The sequence below is a fragment of the Oncorhynchus gorbuscha genome, linkage group LG17 (genome assembly GCF_021184085.1).
Source record: "Oncorhynchus gorbuscha isolate QuinsamMale2020 ecotype Even-year linkage group LG17, OgorEven_v1.0, whole genome shotgun sequence".
Classification (NCBI taxonomy): domain Eukaryota; kingdom Metazoa; phylum Chordata; class Actinopteri; order Salmoniformes; family Salmonidae; genus Oncorhynchus; species Oncorhynchus gorbuscha.
The window spans coordinates 2,900,384-2,920,305 of NC_060189.1; the positions used below are offsets into that span (position 1 = coordinate 2,900,384).

A 19,922-nucleotide genomic window follows, 5' to 3' on the forward strand; every position below is an offset into this window, starting at 1 on the left:
ACAGACAGAGGTAAAGTGTCAAAGAGAAAGTGTTAGAGGTGGAGCGAGAGACAGAGAGCTGTAGTCTAAACTAGTCAGCTATTTAAAGCCCTATGCCTACAGCAGGGTAGGGAGACCACATTAATAAAAGACAGAGAGGGGAGGGGTAGAGCGTGAGAGAGAAACAGAGAGAAACAGGGGGAGGGGAGAGAGCGAGAGAAACAGAGGGAGGGGAGAGAGGTGAGGGAGAGAGGTGAGGGTGAGAGTGAGAGAAACAGGGGAGGGGAGAGAGGTGAGGGGAGAGGAGAGAGCGAGAGAAACAGAGGGAGGGGAGAGAGGTGAGGGTGAGAGAGAGAGAAACAGGGGGAGGGGAGAGAGAGCGAGCGAGAGAAACAGGGGAGGGAGAGTGAGAGAAACAGGGGAGGGGAGAGAGGTGAGGGGGAGAGAGAGAGAAACAGAGGGAGGGGAGAGAGGTGAGGGTGAGAGAGAGAGAAACAGAGGGAGGGGAGAGAGGTGAGGGTGAGAGAGAGAGAAACAGGGGGAGGGGAGAGAGGTGAGGGGGAGAGAGAGAGAAACAGAGGGAGGGGAGAGAGGTGAGGGTGAGAGAGAGAGAAACAGGGGGAGGGGAGAGAGGTGAGGGGGAGAGAGAGAGAAACAGGGGGAGGGGAGAGAGGATGAGGGTGAGAGAGAGAGAAACAGGGGGAGGGGAGAGAGAGCGAGCGAGAGAAACAGGGGGAGGGAGAGTGAGAGAAACAGGGGGAGGGGAGAGAGGTGAGGGGGAGAGAGAGAGAAACAGGGGGAGAGAGGTGAGGCAGAGAAGGGGGAGTAACAGACTGACTACAAAGTGAGAAAGCCATTTTGAGAGCTCACCTCAGGGCAGAGAGGGCTAGAGTAAGACCACAGAATCAAATAACATAATTCATGTAAGCAGGGGAGGAGAGGAACCCGTAACTACAGAACAAGGAATATGTCAGATATAGAGTAGAAAGAGAGAGATAATGCTTACATGTCGAGGAGAAGAAGAGTCCGGTTGAACACTCTGACATAGAAAGAAATATAAACATTATTATTATTATTTTTAAACAACCAGGTTACATAAATGTCATAAAGTGTGTGTGATAATGGGTGAAGTAGAAGCAGCTTTTCTCAATGACTGAAGTTGAATGCGATCGATTGTAAACTAAGTTGCTCTGCATAATTGTCTGCTGGTGACTAAAGTCGTGAGTAAAAAAATGTTTTTAAAAAGTGTGGACCTTGAGTAGTGAGTACTGGCAGCTGGCGATGACGAGGCAGAACTGGAAAACCCAGATATCAGTGAAGAAACCACCGACCAATAGGATTGACCCCAGAAAGGCCACCAGGACGGCAAGCGCCACTGATAGGATGTTTTCCAGAACCTCACGGTTTCTGTTGTACAGGGGGAACATACGATATTAAATATTATATTCTCACAACTAAATACAGGCTTTTCTTGACCATGTGGCCTGACCAATGGGGAACAACTCCTGGTCTAAGGTTAGTGACCAATGGGGAAAAACTCCTGGTCTAAGGTTAGTGACCAATGGGGAAAAACTCCTGGTCTAAGGTTAGTGACCAATGGGGAACAACTCCTGGTCTAAGGTTAGTGACCAATGGGGAACAACTCCTGGTCTAAGGTTAGTGACCAATGGGGAACAACTCCTGGTCTAAGGTTAGTGACCAATGGGGAACAACTCCTGGTCTAAGGTTAGTGACCAATGGGGAACAACTCCTGGTCTAAGGTTAATGACCAATGGGGAACAACTCCTGGTCTAAGGTTAGTGACCAATGGGGAACAACTCCTGGTCTAAGGTTAGTGACCAATGGGGAACAACTCCTGGTCTAAGGTTAGTGACCAATGGGGAACAACTCCTGGTCTAAGGTTACTGACCAATGGGGAACAACTCCTGGTCTAAGGTTAGTGACCAATGGGGAACAACTCCTGGTCTAAGGTTAGTGACCAATGGGGAACAACTCCTGGTCTAAGGTTAGTGACCAATGGGGGGGAACAACTCCTGGTCTAAGGTTAATGACCAATGGGGGGGAACAACTCCTGGTCTAAGGTTAGTGACCAATGGGGAACAACACCTGGTCTTAGGTTAGTGACCAATGTCCATTCTTCGGGGGATATACTTCAGTAACTTCACCTGTTAACCAACAAACGAACCTGTCAAACAGAGCCAACAGAGTGAGTCTGTCAAAGTGCAGGCCGACCCACAGGTAAGGCAGCAGCCAGAAGCGGTAGTGCTGTTTGGCCTGGCGTGCTGTAGCCGTGGCCTGGTCCTCCAGGTCTAGAGGAGCATCCTGGAGCTCTGGGCTCAGGTCGACATCCTGCTGATCTAACAACTCTGGGTCAACGGTTAGGAGACGGTTCAGACGGATCTGTAGAAAAACAAACAAAAAACACACAAAAATAAATCAGGGGGAGGGACACTGGCGTACCGGACCCCCCCCCACCACCCATCTCTGTGAATTCATTCAAGGGTTTTATATTTGTTTTCACTATTTTTCTACATTGTAGAATAATAGTGAAGACATCAAATCTATGAAATAACACATATGGAATCATGTAGTAACCAACAAAAAAAAAAGTGTTAGAAAATATATAATGATTTGTTTATTTTAGATTTTCAAAGTAGCCACCCTTTACCTTGATGACAGCTTTGCACACTCTCTCAACCAGCTTCATGAGGAATGCTTTTCCAACCGTCTTGAAGGAGTTCCCACATATACTGAGCACTTGTTGGCTGCTGTTCCTTCACACTGCGGTCCAACTCATCCCAAACCATCTCAAATTGGGCTGAGGTTGGGTGATTGTGTATGCCAGGTCATCTGATGCATCACTCTCCTTGGTCAAATAGCCCTTACACAGCCCTTGTGTTGGGTCATTGACCTGTTGAAAAACAAGTGATAGTCCCACTAAGCACAAACCAGATGGGATGGTGTATCACTGCAGAATGCTGTGGTAGACATGCTGATTAAGTGTGCCTTGATTTCTAAATAAATCATAGGCAGTGTCACCAGCAAAGCACCATCACACCTCCTCCTCCATGCTTCACGGTGGGAACCACACATGCAGACATCATCCGTTCGTTCACCTACTCTGCGTCTCACAAAGACACAACGGTTGGAATTAAACATCTTCAATTTGGGCTCATCAGACCAAAGGAAAGATCTCCACCGGTCTAATGTCCACTGCTCATGTTTCTTGGCCCGACAAGTCTCTTCTTCTTATCGGTGTCCTTTTAGTAGTGGTTTCTTTGCAGCAATTCGACCATGAAGGCCTGATTTGCAGTCTCCTCTGAACAGTTGATGTTGAGATGTGTCTGTTACTTGAACTCTGTGAAGCATTTATTTGGGCTGCAATCTGAGGTGCATTTACCTCTAATGAACTTATCCTCTGCAGCAGAGGTAACTCTGGGTCTTCCTTTCCTGTGGCGGTCCCCTTGAGAGCGAGTTAACTCCAATGAACTTATCCTCTGCAGCAGAGGGAACTCTGGGTCTTCCTTTCCTGTTGCGGTCCTCATGAGAGCCAGTTTCATCATAGCGCTTAATTGTTTTTGCGACTGCACTTGAAGAAACTTTAAAAGTTCTTAATTTTTCAGATTGACTGACCTTCATGTCTTAAAGTAATGATGGACTGTCGTTTCTGTTTGCTTATTTCAGCTGTTCTTGCCATAATATGGACTTGGTGTTTTACCAGATAGGGCTGTCTTCTGTATACCAGCCCTACCTGGTCACAACTCTACTGACGCATTTAGGGAAAGAAAATCCACAACTTTAATTGAAATGCATTCCAGGTGACTACCACATGAAGCTGGTTGAGAGAATGCCAAGAGTGTGCAAAGCTGTCACCAAGGCAAAGGGTGTCTACTTTGAAAATATATTTTGCTTTATTAAACATTTTTGGGGGGGTTATTACATGTTATTACATAGTTGTGATGTCTTCACTGTTATTCTACAATGTAGAAAATAGTTTTAAAAATATATATTTTAAAAAACTTGAATGAGTCTTTGTCCAAACTTTTGACTGGTAGTTGATACATTAACCCTCCAAAAAGAAAATTGATACATATTTTTAAATGTAGAAAAAAATATATTTCCAAATGTTCCAGATAAAAGGATAAAAGCGTCCGCTAAATGGCATATATTATTATTATATTATTCCAGAAAGATATGTGTGTGTTTCTTTCTTGCTTTGGGACTGAAAAAGTGCCTTTGGTCTTTGAAAAAGAAAACAAAACAGATTAAAGTAAGACGATACCAGTGTAATGAGCAGACTCAGGAAATGAAAAGCTCCTATCAAACCGAGAGCCTGATGCTTCCATTGTTCTTCATGAGTTTTAGGTTTTAGAAGAAAAAATAAAATCTCTCCACAGAAGCGACGACAGTTACAAGGATGGTAAAAACAAAAATGACTCTGACGTCGAGTCAAAACAGACTTCACACACACACACACACACACACACACACACACACACACACACACACACACACACACACACACACACACACACACACACACACACACACACACACACACACACACACACACACACACACACACACACATGATCACTCACCAGGTCATGAGGGTAAAAGCGAACTGAGGTAGATCTGGAGAGGTGGGAGTCAGTGTCCCTAGAGGTAAAACAAGGACATGGTCACTTCAAAAATGGTAGTCGACTCTGGTCAAAAGTAGTGTACTATATAGGGAATAGGGAGCTCTTTCCCTGTTGTGGTTGATGAACTAACCATATGTTATTGGAGGCGCGTCGTGTTGCAGGTTCAAAGTTAACCAGGGACATGTCACATCCTTCCGCCTCGTACAAGGAGGAAGTGTTCTTCCCTGGAAACACAACAACTCTGATTCAAAAACCAACGTAAAGTGTTGGAGAGGTGTAGTAAACTGTAGTAAAGTGTAGTAAAAATGTACCGTACATAAAGATGACAGTGTTGAATAAACACTTTAACATTATGTTATTGCCGTAAAGTCTATTTTTAAAATTCTATTTTAAAAAGTCTTTACAATCCATGCGCAACAAATCACAACCACACATTAGCAAATTATTCTGTGATTTACTACAGGTAACGCATTGGAAAAAGAAAAAGCACAAATTAAAATAAATGTAAAAAAATACATAAAATATGATTTAAACGAAACAAATTAAATAAATAGGAATGGAAGGCTTTAACAGTTTTTTTTTTGTGATCAACTAGGAGATCGAACTGTCGGTCGCAATCGACTGGTTGGTGACCACCGCCCTACAAAGTGCACATCTTTTCAACTTTTAACCAGGTATGTAAGGAAAAGGGTTTCGTTTTGGGATGCAACCCATGACCACCTGTCGTTAGTCCCACACACTCTGATCTCATTGGCCGATGATATCAGTCCACCAATCAACAGACAAAAAGTCGATCACGATCTTTGGCGACATCAAACTAAATGCCAAGTCAGTGGCGCCTCATCTCATATCCGACAAGCCAACGTGGCTCGTTGAGGTTTGACTAAACTTTTTATTTATTTTTTATTTTTACATCCTACACCAATCAAAAAAAAGGTACAACAAAATATTGACTACAGACAGTACGTGGTGATCATAGAATTAGAGAACTAGAATGGACCTGAACCTTCTTACGATGGGATGAAGGTCGGCCATTTTGGTCAGGGAGTTGGTGAACCATGGTCAGCCATTTTGGTCAGTCAGTCTCAGGGGTTCAAGACACACATCATACTCATATGATTTGTGATGACACGCCCCGCTTGGCCATCATTGGCTGCAGGTGATCACGCTACATCGCTTGGCCTATCTGTGCTGCAGGGAATTTGGTGCGCTCAGTAGTGGACTTGTGACTGTCATGATGGTACATCTTGTGATTTCTTTCTTAATATTTTAATCCCTTCATACTTACTATGTCGAGCAAAAAAAGAAAGTGGTCGGACGAATATGTACAATATGGATTCACATGTATAACGGAACGTGATGGGAGTCAGCATCCTAACTGCATGATTTACAATGCCAAGTTGAGCAATTCTATCTAGCACCGGCAAAACTAAGAGAACACTTCCTTAAGCTGCATGGAGATGGAAAATACAAGAACACAACGCTCGCTGAATTCAAGGTGAAGAGAGACAGATTCGATGAAAAGGCTACTCTGCCTGTTCTCTGCTTTGTACCCATCAACAAACCGATCCTCACAGCATCGCACGAAGTTGCTTACCTGATCGCAAAGCATGGCAAACCACACACCATTGGTGAAACACTCATAAAACCAGCTGTGTTGAAGATGGCGAATATCATGCTGGGAAAAGAGGCTGAAGTTAAGTTATCCCAAATTCCTCTTGCAAATGACATCACCAGCGACAGAATAGAGGACATGAGCAAAGACATCTTGGCTCAAGTAGTTGCAGATCTGATTTCACGCCCGACAAAATTCAGCCTTCAACTCGATGAGACAACAGACGTTTCCAATCTAAGCCAGCTTGCTGTATTCGTGCACTATGTGAAAGACGACGTGATAAAGGAAGATTTTTTAAATTTTGTATGCCTCTTACAACAACAACTAAGGCAGCCGATGTGAAGAAACTTGTGGTTGACTTCTTCAAAGACAACAATCTTTCGTGGGATATGGTTTCTGCAGTTTGTTCGGACGGAGCTCCAGTAATGCTGGGAAGAAAGTCTGGTTTTGGTGCGCCAGTGAAAGCCGATGCACCACACATCATTGTTACGCATTGTATTCTGCACAGGCGTGAGTTGGCAACAAAAACCTTGCCTCCAAAACTGGCAGAAGTATTAAACATTGTAGTGGAATGCGTGAACTATGTGCCAACTAGTGCTCTGCGGCATCGCATCTTCAGTGAGCTGTGTAAAGAAATGGGCTCTGAATTCGAGGTACTTCTGTACCATTCTAACGTTTGGTGGTTATCCCGGGGACAGGTGCTGAATCGTGTTTTTGCAGTGCGTGTGGAATTAGCCCTGTTTTTGCAAGAGCACCAACATTGTCATGCAGATTGCTTCAAAAATTCTGAGTTCATTCTCATTTTAGCGTACATGGCTGATATCTTCACAGCTCTCAATCATCTCAATCAAAAGATGCAGGGCGGTGGAGTCAACATCATCGAAGCGGAGGAAAACCAAAAGGCTTTTCAAAAAAAGCTACCGTTATGGAAACTACAAACAGAGAACGATAACTTCGCAAACCTTCCCCTGCTGGACGACTGTGTAAGTAAGATTGAAGATGTACCCGCGGAGCTGAAGCAAGCAAATGCCACGCACTTAGATGAGCTTGCAAAGTCTCTCGACGGATACTTCCCTACAAGAGAGTCATATCCAGCATGGGTGAGACAGCCGTTCACGTTTAGTGTTGAGACAACAGATGTCAATGATGAATACCTCGATGAAATCATTGAAATTCAGCAGAGCCAGGTTCAACAGCAACTCTTCAGAACAACAACGCTTTCAATGTTTTGGTGTCAACAAATGGTAACGTACCCTGTTATTGCTGAGATTTGCTCTGGAGATTTTTATACCGTTTGTTACAACATATCTTCGCAGATGCTGGACATAAAAACGAAGAAAAGGAACAGACTTTGTTGGCAAGTGCCACTCATGTCTTTTTCGCAAGGTGAAGCCGCACATTTCTGAACTGGTCTCTGAAAGGCAACAGCAGAAGTCACACTGATTTGCAGTAAATATTCATTATTATGTTTTTGTTTGTGTGAAAATCCTATTTTGATTATTTTGTTCTTTGAACACAGTGATGTTGATGCACGGTTCATTTTGTGCACCAGTAAAATATATACCTATGTTTTCAATTAGAAAAAAATCATATTTTATTTTTCCAATTAAGAAGGGTTCGGTGAATGGGCATATGAAACTGGTGGGGTTCAGTACCTCCAACAAGGTTAAGAACCACTGCCCTAATCTATGGATTTCACATGGCTGGGAATACAAATATGCATCGGGTTGGTCACAGATACCTTAAAAAATAAATAATCATAAAACCAGTCAGTATCTGGTGACCACCACATGTCTCATGCAGAGCGACACTTCTCCTTCACATAGTTGACCAGGCCGTTGATTGTGGCCTATGGAATGTTGTCCCCAGTCCTCTTCAATGGCTGTGTGAAGTAGCTGGATATTGGTGGGAACTGGAGCACGCTGTTGTATACGTCAATCCAGAGCATCCCGAACATGCTCAATGGGCGCCATGTCTGGTGAGTATGCAGGCCATGGAAGAACTGGGACATTTTCAGCTTCCAGGAATTGTGTACAGATCCTTGTGACATGGGGCGGTGCATTATCATGCTGAAACATGAGGTGATGGCGGTGGATGAATGGCACGACAATGAGCCTCTGGATCTCTGAATTCAAATCGCCATCAATAAAATAGAATTGTGTTAGTTGTCCGTAGTTTATGCCCATACCATAACCCCACCGCCACCATGGGGCACTCTGTTCACAACGTTGACATCAGCAAACCGCTCGCCCACAAGGTGCCATACACGCAGTCTGCCAGGTACAGTTGATACCGGGATTCATCCGTGAGGAGCACACTTCTCCAGCGTGACAGTGGTCATTGAAGGTGAGCATTTGTCCACTGAAGTCAGTTACAACGCCGAACTGCAGTCAGGTCTCGACCCCGGCGAGGACGACGAACACACAGACGAGCTTCACTGAGACGGTTGAGGTGGTCCTGGGTTGGCATGGTTACACGTAGTTTGCAGTTGTGAGGCCGGTTGGACGTACTGCCAAATTCTCTAAAATGACGGAGGCGGCTTATGGTAGAGAAATTAACATTTGATTTATTTAACCTTTATTTAACCAGGAAGGGCTCATTGAGATTAAAATCTATTTTTTTCAAGATGGCCAAGATAGGCAGCACCAAGTCATTACAAAAAACTACAGACAACATAAAAAAACTACAAGTAATCTCGTAAAAACCATTGAATTCACAAGAGTATAAAACAGCAAATTAAAACCATTGACAGGTCAGGGAATCAGCCTCAAAATCCTTCATCAGTGATTTAAAAACACCAGGTGTTAATTTCTCTGGCAACAGCTCTGGGGGAAATTCTTTAAGTCAGCATGCCAATTGCATGCTTCCACAAAAAACTGGACATCTGTGGCTTTGGGTTGTGTGACAAAACAGAACATTTTAGAGCGGCCTTTTATTGTCCCCAGCACATGTACACCTGTGTAATGATCATGCTGTTTTTAAACCAGCCACACCTGTCAGGTGGAGGGATTATCTTGGCAAAGGAGAAAAGCTCACTAACAGGGATGTGAACACATTTAGTGCACAACATTTGTGAGAAATAAGCTTTTTTGTGCGTATGGAAATTTACTTGGATCTTTTAAAAACATGGGACCAACAATTTACATTTTTTGTTTATATTTTTTGTTCACCGCAAAAATCAGAATGCCATTGACTCTACTAGCCATGAATTAAACTAGTTTGGATTACTCCCTGACTTTTGGATGCCCTAAGCAACATTTTGTTGGTGGGGGGATTGGGGGGGCCCCGCCACATCCATAGTCAGAGCTGGTCCGAGCCTTTTGGATGCCCTAAGCAACATTTTGTTGGTGGGGGGATTGGGGGGGCACCGCCACATCCATAGTCAGAGCTGGTCCGAGCCTTTTGGATGCCCTAAGCAACATTTTGTTGGTGGGGGGATTGGGGGGGCCCCGCCACATCCATAGTCAGAGCTGGTCCGAGCCTTTTGGATGCCCTAAGCAACATTTTGTTGGTGGGGGGATTGGGGGGCACCGCCACATCCATAGTCAGAGCTGGTCCGAGCATGCCCTAAGCAACATTTTGTTGGTGGGGGGATTGGGGGGCCCCGCCAGTAGTCAGAGCTGGTCCGAGCCTTTTGGATGCCCTAAGCAACATTTTGTTGGTGGGGGATCCATAGTCAGAGCTGGTCCGAGCCTTTTGGATGCCCTAAGCAACATTTTGTTGGTGGGGGAGGCGGGGGGGCCCTCCATCCATAGTCAGAGCTGGTCCGAGCCTTTTGGATGCCCTAAGCAACATTTTGTTGGTGGGGGATTGGGGGCACCGCCACATCCATAGTCAGAGCTGGTCCGAGCCTTTTGGATGCCCTAAGCAACATTTTGTTGGTGGGGGGATTGGGGGGGCCCCGCCACATCCATAGTCAGAGCTGGTCCGAGCCTTTTGGATGCCCTAAGCAACATTTTGTTGGTGGGGGGATTGGGGGGGCCCCGCCACATCCATAGTCAGAGCTGGTCCGAGCCTTTTGGATGCCCTAAGCAACATTTTGTTGGTGGGGCCCGCCAAAACGCGCAAAACATTTCAGTGGCAAAATATAAAAAATTTATACAAATCCCAATATTGTTATTTATTTTTGCTCCTCTGCACCCCAGTATCCCGACTTGCACATCGTCATCTGCACATCTATCACTCCAGTGTTGATGCCAAATTGTAATTATTTCACCACCATGGCCTTTTTATTGCCTTACCTCACCTCATTTCTACACACTGTAAATATACTTTGTCTACTGTATTATTGACTGTATGTTTGTTTATCCCATTTGTAACTCTGTTGTTTGTGTCGAACTGCTTTGCTTTATCTTGGCCAGGTCGCAATTGTAAATGAGAACTTGTTCTCAACTGGCCTACCGGGGTAAAATAAAAAATATAAAACATATTATACTAACTGCAAATCCTAGTCCATACTTCATCGTTCCAACCAGTCCTTATCACAGGACACCATGCTTCAGCAACATCTTGACTCAGATACAACCGTACATATTACTCCGAGCATTATGGGTAATGTAGTTCTTCATGCAAGAACTCTGTTCTCACCCTAGTGGGACTCTTGGCATGAACATGGCAACTGTAGTACATTATGTTACACTTCCCTACTGATGTCATGCTGCAGACTGGTAGAGCATTATGGGTACTGTAGTACATCATGTTACACTTCCCTACTCAAGTTATCCGGCAGGCTGGTAGAGCATTATGGGTACTGTAGTACATCATGTTACACTTCCCTACAGAAGTCATCCTGAAGGCTGGTAGTGCATTGTGGGTACTGTAGTACATCATGTTACACTTCCCTACCGAAGTCATCCTGCAGGCTGGTAGTGCCTACGGTAGAGGCCTTGTCCTGAGAGCCCTCCAGATGTGCACTTCCATTCCTGGCCAGCAGGGAGGCGCTAGCGCTCAGCACGGTCACCTGGGACGGGGTTCTGGACGGCTGACCTTTCACCTGGGAAGTAGAAGGCTGGGAGGCCTGGCTGAGAGCCTCCTGAAGACTGAATGGAGGAGAAGAGTGACAGGGACAGGAGGAGAGGGGGACATGGGAAAGAGGACAGGGAGACAGATGAGATACAATATGGGAGGTGAAGCACAGTAACACAGACGAGATGTGGAGGAAGGAGAAACACACTAGTTAGATATAAAATGTTTTAAATATCAGATAAAATATCAGGGGAAATAGGCTGTGAGGATAAGAGCAGGGAACCCAATAGGACATTTATGAAAATGGCAGACTAAGAAAGTACATCGGAAAGGGGGAGGACGTGTACTCAGTCAAAGATACAGTAGGTGATAGGGTCCACCCCAAGAAGGCTGGTACAGGGAGGAGGAGCAGGAGGCTGGTCCACCACTAAAAGTCTGGTACAGGGAGGAGGAGCAGGAGGCCCGGTCCACCACTAGGAGGGCCGGTCCACCACTAGGAGGGCCGGTCCACCAATAGAAGGCTAGGAGGCCGGTCTACCACTACAAGGCCGGTACAGGGAGGAGGAGCAGGAGGCTGGTCCACCACTAAAAGTCTGGTACAGGGAGGAGAAGCAGGAGGCTGGTCCACCACTAAAAGGCTGGTACAGGGAGGCTGGTACTAATTAACCCTGGAGACGCGTGTATACTCTAACCCTGGAGACGTGTGTGTGTATACTCTAATTAACCCTGGAGACGTGTGTGTGTATACTCTAATTAACCCTGGAGACGTGTGTGTGTATACTCTAATTAACCCTGGAGACGTGTGTGTGTGTATACTCTAATTAACCCTGGAGACGTGTGTGTGTATACTCTAATTAACCCTGGAGACGTGTGTGTGTATACTCTAACCCTGGAGACGTGTGTGTGTATACTCTAACCCTGGAGACGTGTGTGTGTATACTCTAACCCTGGAGACGTGTGTGTGTATACTCTAACCCTGGAGACGTGTGTGTGTATACTCTAACCCTGGAGACGTGTGTGTGTATACTCTAACCCTGGAGACGTGTGAATACTCTAACCCTGGAGACGTGTGAATACTCTAATTAACCCTGGAGACGTGTGAATACTCTAATTAACCCTGGAGACGTGTGAATACTCTAATTAACCCTGGAGACGTGTGAATACTCTAATTAACCCTGGAGACGTGTGAATACTCTAATTAACCCTGGAGACGTGTGTGTGTATACTCTAATTAACCCTGGAGACGTGTGTGTGTATACTCTAATTAACCCTGGAGACGTGTGTGTGTATACTCTAATTAACCCTGGAGACGTGTGTGTGTATACTCTAATTAACCCTGGAGACGTGTGTGTGTATACTCTAATTAACCCTGGAGACGTGTGTGTGTATACTCTAATTAACCCTGGAGACGTGTGTGTGTATACTCTAACCCTGGAGACGTGTGTGTGTATACTCTAACCCTGGAGACGTGTGAATACTCTAACCCTGGAGACGTGTGAATACTCTAACCCTGGAGACGTGTGAATACTCTAACCCTGGAGACGTGTGAATACTCTAACCCTGGAGACGTGTGAATACTCGTAACCCTGGAGACGTGTGAATACTCGTAACCCTGGAGACGTGTGAATACTCGTAACCCTGGAGACGTGTGAATACTCGTAACCCTGGAGACGTGTGAATACTCGTAACCCTGGAGACGTGTGAATACTCTAATAACCCTGGAGACGTGTGAATACTCGTAACCCTGGAGACGTGTGAATACTCGTAACCCTGGAGACGTGTGAATACTCTGAGTGATCTAAAAGTAACCCTGGAGACGTGTGAATACTCGTAACCCTGGAGACGTGTGAATACTCTTTTGTAACCCTGGAGACGTGTGAATACAGTGCTTAACCCTGGAGACGTGTGAATACTTATTTTACTGTAACCCTGGAGACGTGTGAATACTCGTAACCCTGGAGACGTGTGAATACTCGTAACCCTGGAGACGTGTGAATACTCGTAACCCTGGAGACGTGTGAATACTCGTAACCCTGGAGACGTGTGAATACTCGTAACCCTGGAGACGTGTGAATACTCTAACCCTGGAGACGCGTGAATACTCTAACCCTGGAGACGCGTGAATACTCTAACCCTGGAGACGTGTGAATACTCTAACTAACCCTGTTTCTATAGTACAGACACCTAGCACTGTTTGGTTAGCGGTGTTTCTATAGTACAGCCACCTAGCACTGTTTGGTTAGCGGTGTTTCTATAGTACAGCCACCTAGCACTGTTGTTTAGTTAGCAGTGTTTCTGTAGCACAGCCACCTAGCACTGTTTGGTTAGCGGCATTTATACAGTACAGACACCTAGCACTGTTTGGTTAGCGGTGTTTCTATAGTTCAGCCACCTAGCCCCGTTTGGTTAGCGGCGTTTCTATAGTACAGACACCTAGCCCTGTTTGGTTAGCGATGTTTCTATAGTACAGACACCTAGCCCTGTTTGGTTAGCGATGTTTCTATAGTACAGACACCTAGCCCTGTTTGGTTAGCGGCGTTTATACAGTACAGACACCTAGCACTGTTTGGTTAGCGATGTTTCTATAGTACAGACACCTAGCCCTGTTTGGTTAGCGATGTTTCTATAGTACAGACACCTAGCACTGTTTGGTTAGCGGCGTTTCTATAGTACAGACACCTAGCACTGTTTGGTTAGCGGTGTTTCTATAGTACAGACACCTAGCACTGTTGTTTGGTTCTGTTATAATCTCCACCCGGGACAGCCAAAGAGGACTGGCCACCCCTCATAGCCTGGTTCCTCTAGGTTTCTTCTTAGGATTTGGCCTTTCTAGGGAGTTTTTCCTAGCCAACGTGCTTCTACATCTGCATTGCTTGCTGTTTGGGGTTTTTCGGCTGGGTTTCTGTACAGCACTTTGTGACATCAGCTGACTTAAGAAGGGCCTTATAAATACATTTGATTGATTCCTCAAAATGTTCTCCTGTTCTATTGGTTTCCTTTCATTGTCTAGCAGCCAAACACATTATATCCTGGTTTCTAATAGCAACTTAAGATAGTTGTTGCATCTTTAGATCTCCCCTTCCTTCTACAACGGTTATTTCCATCTGTCCGTGAAACCGCTTTCATGTGCCGGTGTGCTTTTCAGAACAGTGTTTTGCTTACCACCGTGCGCACATTGCTGCGACTAAAATGTGAATATATATATATATATATTCACATTTTAGGCGCAGCAATGTAGTGGAGGTATGCACAGGTATCAATATTAATACATTCTGATCTGTTCAATCAGTTGTATGTATGTATGTATGTATGTATGTATGTATGTATGTATGTATGTATGTATGTATGTATGTATGTATGTATGTATGTATGTATGTATGTATGTATGTATGTATGTATGTATGTATGTATGTATGTATGTATGCATTAGTTTATCAAGCTAAACATTCTGATCCTTTCAGTTGTCTTAATATTGATACCCGTGCATACCTCCACTACACTGTCTTGATACGAATCATGGAAATTAAGAAGTGAGTATACGCAGTACCCACTGAAAAATACGTGCGTATATACCCTCGTCTACACCATTACAAGTCTGTACTGTTAGCTTCCATACCATCCCTCTCAGAGATATGCATGGCAGTATGCCTCAGCTCGATCGGCTCAATAAGACAAAGCGTCCTGATCTGGCAGGTTAGTGTCCTCGGGATACACTCCAGAGGGAGGGATGTCGATGCTATAGCATCCATCCATCCTCTTTAAAATTAATACTTAAAAAAAAATCAGCTTCCTCTCCTTTTCCCCCCAGACTATTTTTGCCGTACAAAACGCTGCGTCCTTTGACAATAGTGCCCAGATGTCCTGGTCTTGGCACTGTGTAGATTTTACTCTAAATTTGAAACGTTTATTTCATCCTTATTTTCCATCGGAATGTGATCCTTCCAACCAAAGAGGTGACCTAACTTATCGAACGTCTTGGGACTCTTCAACCATATGCTGCTGCTGCTGCTGCTGCTGCACATTCCTGGACATAACTAAAGTCAAATAAGTTTTCTGTGCTATTCCCCTGAAAGATCATATTTCTAAATGTTACTTAGCCACTGAAATGTTAAACGAGGAGAAAGTAGCCGGTCAGCCACTGGCAGTCTGGGATCAATAAGATTCAAAATGCTCAACAGTCTCAAAACGGCTTCTCTAACACTCTGCCGATCCTTAAAGAAACCCATCGTTATCTCATCATCCCAAATATGAGCATGCCGTCCTCCTGCTCCACCTCCACCTCCACCTCCACCTCCACCTCCACCTCCACCTCCACCTCCACCTCGGGACACATGCTTGGCCGACCAGCTCAGCTCTGAATTTGTCTGTTAGGAGTTTCCTTGTTTCTGCTCGAAATAACACAGGAAATGTCACGATTTGATTTGGGAAGTAAAGGAGAAACAGATTGAAAACCCCAAAAGAGAAACAAACAACAAACACAAGGAAAAGTTAAACTCATACAGCAGAATGGAAAGAGTCGAAGGAAGAGAGAAACAAACACATCATGCACCATGAGGCAATGGTACAAGGAATCGTCCTCTCTGCCTTCCAGAGTAGAGGACAGGACCTAATCCCCTTCCCTGCCTTCCAGAGTAGAGGACAGGACCTAATCCCCCTCCCCAAGTCTTCCAGTGACAGGACAGGACCTAATCCCCTTCCCCCCGTCTTCCAGTGACAGGACAGGACCTAATCCCCCTCCCTGCCTTCCAGAGTAGAGGACAGGACCTAATCCCCTTCCCTGCCTTCCAGAGTAGAGGACAGGACCTAATCCCCTTCCCCAAGTCTTCCAGTGACAGGACCTTAATCCCCTTCCCCAAGTCTTCCAGTGACAGGACAGGACCTAATCCCCTTCCCCCCGTCTTCCAGTGACAGGACCTAATCACCTTCCCCCAGTCTTCCAGTGACAAGACAGGACAGGACCTAATCCCCTTCCCCCGTCTTCCAGTGACAGGACCTAATCCCCTTCCCCCCGTCTTCCAGTGACAGGACCTAATCACCTTCCCCCAGTCTTCCAGTGACAAGACAGGACAGGACCTAATCCCCTTCCCCCGTCTTCCAGTGACAGGACCTAATCCCCTTCCCCCGTCTTCCAGTGACAGGACCTAATCCCCTTCCCCCAATCTTCCAGTGACAGGACCTAATCCCCTTCCCCCAGTCTTCCAGTGACAGGACCTAATCCCCTTCCCCCCCTTCCAGAGTAGAGGACAGGACCTAATCCCCCTCCCCCTGTCTTCCAGAGTAGAGGACAGGACCTAATCCCCTTCCCCCGTCTTCCAGTGACAGGACCTAATCCCCTTCCCCCAGTCTTCGTGACAGGACAGGACCTAATCCCCCTCCCCCCGTCTTCGTGACAGGACAGGACCTAATCCCCCTTCCCCCGTCTTCCAGTGACAGGACAGGACCTAATCCCCTTCCCCCAGTCTTCCAGTGACAGGACAGGACCTAATCCCCTTCCCCCATCTTCCAGTGACAGGACCTAATCCCCCTCCCCTGTCTTCCAGTGACAGGACAGGACCTAATCCCCTCCCCCAGTCTTCCAGTGACAGGACTTCCCCCTCCCCCCGTCTTCGTGACAGGACAAGACCTAATCCCCCTCCCCCAGTCTTCCAGTGACAGGACCTAATCCCCCTCCCCCAGTCTTCCAGTGACAGGACCTAATCCCCTTCCCTGTCTTCCAGTGACAGGACCTAATCCCCCTCCCACCGTTTTACAGTGACAGGACCTAATCCCCCTCCCCCAGTCTTCCAGTGACAGGACCTAATCCCCCTCCCCCAGTCTTCCAGTGACAGGACATAATCCCCTCCCCCCGTCTTCCAGTGACAGGACATAATCCCCTCCCCCCGTCTTCCAGTGACAGGACAGGACCTAATCCCCCTCCCCATCTTCCAGTGACAGGACCTAATCCCCTTCCCCGTCTTCCAGTGACAGGACCTGATCCCCTTCCCCCCGTCTTCCAGTGACAGGACAGGACCTAATCCCCCTCCCACCATCTTCCAGTGACAGGACAGGACCTAATCCCCCTCCCACCATCTTCCAGTGACAGGACCTAATCCCCTCCCCCCGTCTTCCAGTGACAGGACATAATCCCCCCCCCCGTCTTCCAGTGACAGGACAGGACCTAATCCCCCTCCCCATCTTCCAGTGACAGGACCTAATCCCCCTCCCGCAGTCTTCCAGTGACAGGACATAATCCCCCTCCCCCGTCTTCCAGTGACAGGACCTAATCCCCTTCCCTGTCTTCCAGTGACAGGACAGGACCTAATCCCCTTCCCCCCGTCTTCCAGTGACAGGACAGGACCTAATCCCCTCCCACCATCTTCCAGTGACAGGACAGGACCTAATCCCCCTCCCACCATCTTCCAGTGACAGGACCTAATCCCCTCCCCCGTCTTCCAGTGACAGGACATAATCCCCCTCCCCCCGTCTTCCAGTGACAGGACAGGACCTAATCCCCCTCCCCATCTTCCAGTGACAGGACCTAATCCCCCTCCCCCTGTCTTCCAGAGTGAGGACAGGACCTAATCCCCTTCCCCCGTCTTCATGACAGGACAGGACCTAATCCCCCTCCCCCCCGTCTTCGTGACAGGACAGGACCTAATCCCCCTCCCCCGTCTTCCAGTGACAGGACAGGACCTAATCCCCTTCCCCCCGTCTTCCAGTGACAGGACAGGACCTAATCCCCTTCCCCCGTCTTCCAGTGACAGGACCTAATCCCCCTCCCCCTGTCTTCCAGTGACAGGACAGGACCTAATCCCCCTCCCCCAGTCTTCCAGTGACAGGACCTAATCCCCCTCCCCCAGTCTTCCAGTGACAGGACCTAATCCCCCTCCCCCAGTCTTCCAGTGACAGGACCTAATCCCCTTCCCTGTCTTCCAGTGACAGGACATAATCCCCCTCCCCCAGTCTTCCAGTGACAGGACCTAATCCCCCTCCCCATCTTCCAGTGACAGGACCTAATCCCCCTCCCCTGTCTTCCAGTGACAGGACCTAATCCCCTTCCCCCTGTCTTCCAGTGACAGGACCTAATCCCCTTCCCCGTCTTCCAGTGACAGGACCTAATCCCCCTCCCCATCTTCCAGTGACAGGACCTAATCCCCCTCCCCCAGTCTTCCAGTGACAGGACAAGACGTAATCCCCCTCACCCAGTCTTCCAGTGACAGGACAAGACCTAATCCCCCTCCCCCAGTCTTCCAGTGACAGGACCTAATCCCCTTCCCTGTCTTCCAGTGACAGGACCTAATCCCCCTCCACAGGTCTTCCAGTGACAGGAGAGGACCTAATCCCCCCCCCTGTCTTCCAGTGACAGGACCTAATCCCCCTCACCCAGTCTTCCAGTGACAGGACATAATCCCCCTCCCCAGTCTTCCAGTGACAGGACCTAATCCCCCTCCCCGCCTTCCAGTGACAGGACCTAATCCCCTCCCCATCTTCCAGTGACAGGACCTAATCCCCCTCCCCGCCTTCCAGTGACAGGACCTAATCCCCCTCCCCATCTTCCAGTGACAGGACCTAATCCCCCTCCCCATCTTCCAGTGACAGGACCTTAATCCCCTTCCCCAAGTCTTCCAGTGACAGGACAGGACCTAATCCCCTTCCCCCCGTCTTCCAGTGACAGGACCTAATCCCCTTCCCCCCGTCTTCCAGTGACAGGACAGGGCCTAATCCCCTTCCCCCAGTCTTCCAGTGACAGGACCTAATCCCCTTCCCCCAGTCTTCCAGTGACAGGACCTAATCCCCTTCCCCCAGTCTTCCAGTGACAGGACCTAATCCCCTTCCCTGCCTTCCAGAGTAGAGGACAGGACCTAATCCCCTTCCCCCGTCTTCCAGTGACAGGACCTAATCCCCTTCCCCCCGTCTTCCAGTGACAGGACCTAATCCCCTTCCCCCGTCTTCCAGTGACAGGACCTAATCCCCTTCCCCCAGTCTTCCAGTGACAGGACCTAATCCCCTTCCCCCGTCTTCCAGTGACAGGACCTAATCCCCTTCCCCCAGTCTTCCAGTGACAGGACAGGACCTAATCCCCTCCCCCCGTCTTCCAGTGACAGTACCTAATCCCCTTCCCTGCCTTCCAGAGTAGAGGACAGGACCTAATCCCCCTCCCCCTGTCTTCCAGAGTGAGGACAGGACCTAATCCCCTTCCCCCGTCTTCCAGTGACAGGACCTAATCCCCTTCCCCCCCGTCTTCATGACAGGACAGGACCTAATCCCCCTCCCCCGTCTTCAGTGACAGGACAGGACCTAATCCCCCTCCCCCGTCTTCCAGTGACAGGACCTAATCCCCTTCCCCCGTCTTCGACAGGACAGGACCTAATCCCCTTCCCCCGTCTTCCAGTGACAGGACCTAATCCCCCTCCCCCTGTTTTCCAGTGACAGGACAGGACCTAATCCCCCTCCCCCAGTCTTCCAGTGACAGGACCTAATCCCCCTCCCCCAGTCTTCCAGTGACAGGACCTAATCCCCCTCCCCCCGTCTTCGTGACAGGACAAGACCTAATCCCCCTCCCCCAGTCTTCCAGTGACAGGACCTAATCCCCTTCCCCAAGTCTTCCAGTGACAGGACAGGACCTAATCCCCTTCCCCCGTCTTCCAGTGACAGGACAGGACCTAATCCAATTTGTAAGTCGCTCTGGATAAGAGCGTCTGCTAAATGACTTAAATGTAATGTAAATGTAACCCCCTTCC

At 47.6% G+C, this 19,922-nt stretch overlaps 1 protein-coding gene across 1 annotated transcript in view; it reads right to left on the reverse strand.

Annotated features, from left to right (window-relative positions):
• Positions 1-19,922, reverse strand: part of LOC124002274 (pecanex-like protein 1) — a 55,944-nt gene that overhangs the window by 9,294 nt on the left and 26,728 nt on the right. The window contains 6 exon segments of the mRNA XM_046309649.1: positions 986-1,018; positions 1,233-1,386; positions 2,165-2,379; positions 4,581-4,638; positions 4,753-4,846; positions 11,083-11,276. Of these exon segments, the coding sequence (XP_046165605.1) occupies positions 986-1,018; positions 1,233-1,386; positions 2,165-2,379; positions 4,581-4,638; positions 4,753-4,846; positions 11,083-11,276 (748 nt within the window).